Below are 3,902 nucleotides of genomic sequence, written 5' to 3' on the forward strand. Positions count from 1 at the left end.
ACTCCAAAGTTTTTTTCCCATCATTCTTTATATCATTGATCTTGGCATCATAATACAATTTCTTACTATTATTGTTGAGTTTAGTCACATCATTTCTCAATAGTTTGGTCTACACACATCATAGATCAAACTATTGGCCAGAATAAGACCAAAGAGGAACTCCGATTTAATTGATCAAATTAGAAAAGATCACAAACGCAAACAAGATCACTCTCCTTATAGTATTCCAGCCTCTAAGGTTTTCCTTTGTCTCTGGCTTTTGAAAACCAGTATAATATTCATTGTCACTACATACCAAATCCTTTGGCCACACATAATGGTTGAAGTCAAGATCAGCCTGTAGTTGGAAGCACCATCTTGTGGATATGTGTAGCTCAAACTACCATTCAATTATATGGTGCCTATAACTTTACCATTTATTTGCGTCTGACATACTGTATAGCTATATCTACATGACAGATGTAGTGGGGGAACATGGACTCTTCTCAACATTAGATCACTTTTGATGTGAATGTCTGACTAATTTTGGGGTGAACTGCCTGTCATTAAGTTTAATTGGAGGGACACTGATTCATCAGTAAATTAATCAATAAAGTGACTATTGAAGTTGATATTGAAATATCTGTTTGCCAGAAAAAAACCTCTAAGGGGACCGATGAGGTCAATTTACATAACCTTATGCTTACGTAGTATGTGCGTAATAGGTCCCCTCCTGGACCTTCAGGCAATGTCTAGTTGGCACATTTCAGGAATCAATATCTGTGTGGTGGGAGGCTGCTTGTTCTGTGGCCGTATAAATACCCCTGGGAGTCTACAGGATTCAGAAAGCACAGTTGTGCAAAAGAATACAAGACCACAGCAGGAATACAGCATACGCGGTTGACTTTTTTTACCACTAGGTGGCGACATATACTTTCTTTCTAACGTAAATCATTCTGGTAAAGGAATTTTGGTTTAATAATCATTTGAGACATTAATACATCACAAAAGTAACCTTATATATCTTATATTTAAGTTGAATAGTAATCAACCACATTACAAGTAAAATGCACGCTATTAGACAATGCTCTGCTTGTGCTACTGGGGCACTTCTACAAAGTCGGACGGACTTCCTTTTGCTCCGGACCAATATGACGGCGCTCAGAAGAAGCGTTGCTTGTCTCAATTTCTTCAGGTAAATAACTTTATAATAGCAACTGCATCATTGCACCCTAATGAATTATATTCGTATGAAAACAGCAACAGTTTCGTCTAAGATAAATATCGATTTTCATTAACTACTGTAGCTTGCTAATGTCAGCGCTGTTGTTTTCTTTCATTACCTTGCAGGAGCACAGCAGCGAGTGTCCTCAACAGTAGGAAGCCCTCGCGTCAGAGGCTTGTGCGTTTCACGGATGTTACCAGAACGAGCTTGGCCTCTTTGAGTGTTGGGAGTGGGCTGAGAGCTGTCCCCTTCATGCTGGTACAGGACCTTTTCTCTTTCTCTGTGCTGAACAACTTGAATAAGGCTGACATCATATACATGCATGAAACATAAAATCCCCCCTTTCAGCTCTTGTATTAAACTTTTCTGTTTCTCTCTATCCAGCAAGTGGAGAACCCCTCTCATGAATCCCTGATCCGAAGAGCATCCTCTATGGTTACAGACAGTGCAAACACTTACCTCTCCCAGACCACCCAGGCTCTCGTAGACTCCATCACACAATATGCCAAAGTAAGTACCTGAAGCAATCATAGTGGATTTTTGTTATCATTCATGCTAAATTGTACAGTGTGATAATTCTAGCCATTTGAAATATCAAATACTAATTTAACCAGTAAGCCAATGGCATCATGTTACCTAAATGACCCTTCATGTTTTTGACCATGTGTTTGCGTTGTCCTCAGGCTCTCCATACTCTCATCGCCCTACAGAGGAGATATCTGGCTTCACTGGGAAAACTCTCCTCTGTTGAGCAGGATGCCATTTGGCAAGTGATCGTTGGTCAGCGTGTTGAGGTAGGTGAATTAAATGTGTAATCAAATGCACCAAATATACACTGTTGTCTTGCAAAGTACTCTTTCAGAAAATATGAATATTTATATCCATTCATCTGGAAAAGCTGTCTTTAGGGTGTGTTATTTCCCCCCAAAAAATGGATATACAATCTCACATAGTAAATGCTTTAGTCACTCCTGTTTGCCTTTCATCAAAATTGATCATTTATGTTCTAAAAGTAAATACGGTTTGAGCTCGATAAAACTCTCAAGAAAGTAATAAAATGTTCTGATGGGTTTCTCTCTCTCTCTCTGTCTGTTCTGGCAGGTTGGTGGCAGACTAGATGAATGCAACCGCTTTGAGTCAACTGGATTAATGCTGTCAACCTGTGTGAAATGGCAGCTGAGGAAGCGTACAACACTGGTATGTGAAAAGGTTGCGTTAAAAATGTGTGCAACTGTTGTCTGTCAGTGTTTTGTTACTTGTCGTGTTTTTGTGTGGACCCCAGGAAGAATAGCTGCTGCTTTGGCAAAAGCTAATGGGATCCGAATAAACCAATACAACCTGTTTCACTAAAAAGAACTGAACCACAACCTTGAATTGCACAACAATGATACATACATACACAAGCTAGTGTTAGTGTAGTACCTGATGCTCCCTGCTCCCCATGACTTTCCTCAGTCAGCACTGTGATTCTCATACAGACATTAACCTGTCAGTGCCGTAATAAACCTGCTAGCTCTGAGAAAGGCCCCCATTGTTTGTTTTGTGTATCTCTGTTTCACTACTTTGTAGTTCGCTGTTTGTGCACCCTCTTTCAAGAGCTGTCAGTCTCACACTTTGGCGAATGTATGGATCAGTAGCTGTTTGTTAATAGGGCTTTGATGGTAAAAAACTAAAACTCCAGGTCACCATGTACTCTATTTCCCATGATGCAGCACAATAGAGATGATGGACAGGGGTACCTGCTCAATGTCACCATGGATTGAAGGTTTCATCTTTGGCCCATTTTCTCTGTAATGGTGAAATGACTAAAATACCACCATCTTGTTTTTTTCCCCAGGAGCTGAGCATGCATCCGTCACAGCCAAGACCAATTTGCAGGTGGCCAAGGTTCAGGTGGAGGAGGTTCGGCAGATGTCTGTGGATGCTGAGAGAAAGCTGGCTGAGACCCAGGCCGAGGATATCCAGAGGATGGCGGAGTATGCCTCTTTCATAGAGAGGGGTGGTGATGACGTGCATGAGGCATACCTCAGAGAAGACTAAGAATAATCCTCAGAGTAAAACAAGTTTGAGTAGTTTATTGTGGTTTAAATCCTCAAGTCCACCATTTGGGAAGTTCAGGAGTTGTTTTATATTACATTATGATAAACAAAAAACATGTAGAGAATTTAGTGGTGAATTGAATGACAAGTGATTCTTTTTGTGGATGGAATGTCATGACTTTGTGACTTACATTTGATTCGATTAGTTTCATGCACTTACTATAATCCACTCTCTAACACACACAAAAAAAATATTTATTTGAATACAGCTTTGAATGTCAACTTTAAGTCTTTAAACTGAAAATAATAATTGACAATCAGGGTGTCCAAAGTGAAATGTATGGACTATGGTCAACATAGTACAGGTATGGTTGCATTTGTTTATTTGTATTTTATGATATGTAAATGAACTTACTTTATAATAAAAAAGTATATTTTTCATAGCTGTTTGGATTGTATTCTGTTTCTTTTGGGTAATATGAAATTCTCAGAATTAATATACTTGTCATTATAGATTTGAATAGTTTGTGAAACAATTTAGCTGAAGAATAAAAAATACATTTGTCTAACTTTTAATAAGAAGGAAGTTTATATTTGTGTGCTATGGGGTTGATTGAGTCAGTGTGAGATCTTTAAAAATGTGGTCTTTGGCAGTAAGG

At 38.9% G+C, this 3,902-nt stretch overlaps 1 protein-coding gene across 1 annotated transcript; it reads left to right on the forward strand.

Moving 5' to 3' along the window:
• The first annotated feature begins 836 nt into the window (after window positions 1-836).
• diabloa (diablo, IAP-binding mitochondrial protein a) lies at window positions 837-3,686 on the forward strand. Its single transcript, XM_046296410.1, is given in 7 exon segments — window positions 837-1,174; window positions 1,330-1,462; window positions 1,589-1,714; window positions 1,888-1,998; window positions 2,306-2,339; window positions 2,342-2,401; window positions 3,042-3,686. Coding segments are annotated over 7 exon segments (795 nt in total). The 5' UTR covers window positions 837-1,046; the 3' UTR covers window positions 3,245-3,686.
• The last annotated feature ends 216 nt before the right edge of the window (window positions 3,687-3,902 follow it).

This window comes from Oncorhynchus gorbuscha, linkage group LG13, assembly GCF_021184085.1.
Source record: "Oncorhynchus gorbuscha isolate QuinsamMale2020 ecotype Even-year linkage group LG13, OgorEven_v1.0, whole genome shotgun sequence".
NCBI classification, from domain to species: Eukaryota; Metazoa; Chordata; class Actinopteri; order Salmoniformes; family Salmonidae; genus Oncorhynchus; species Oncorhynchus gorbuscha.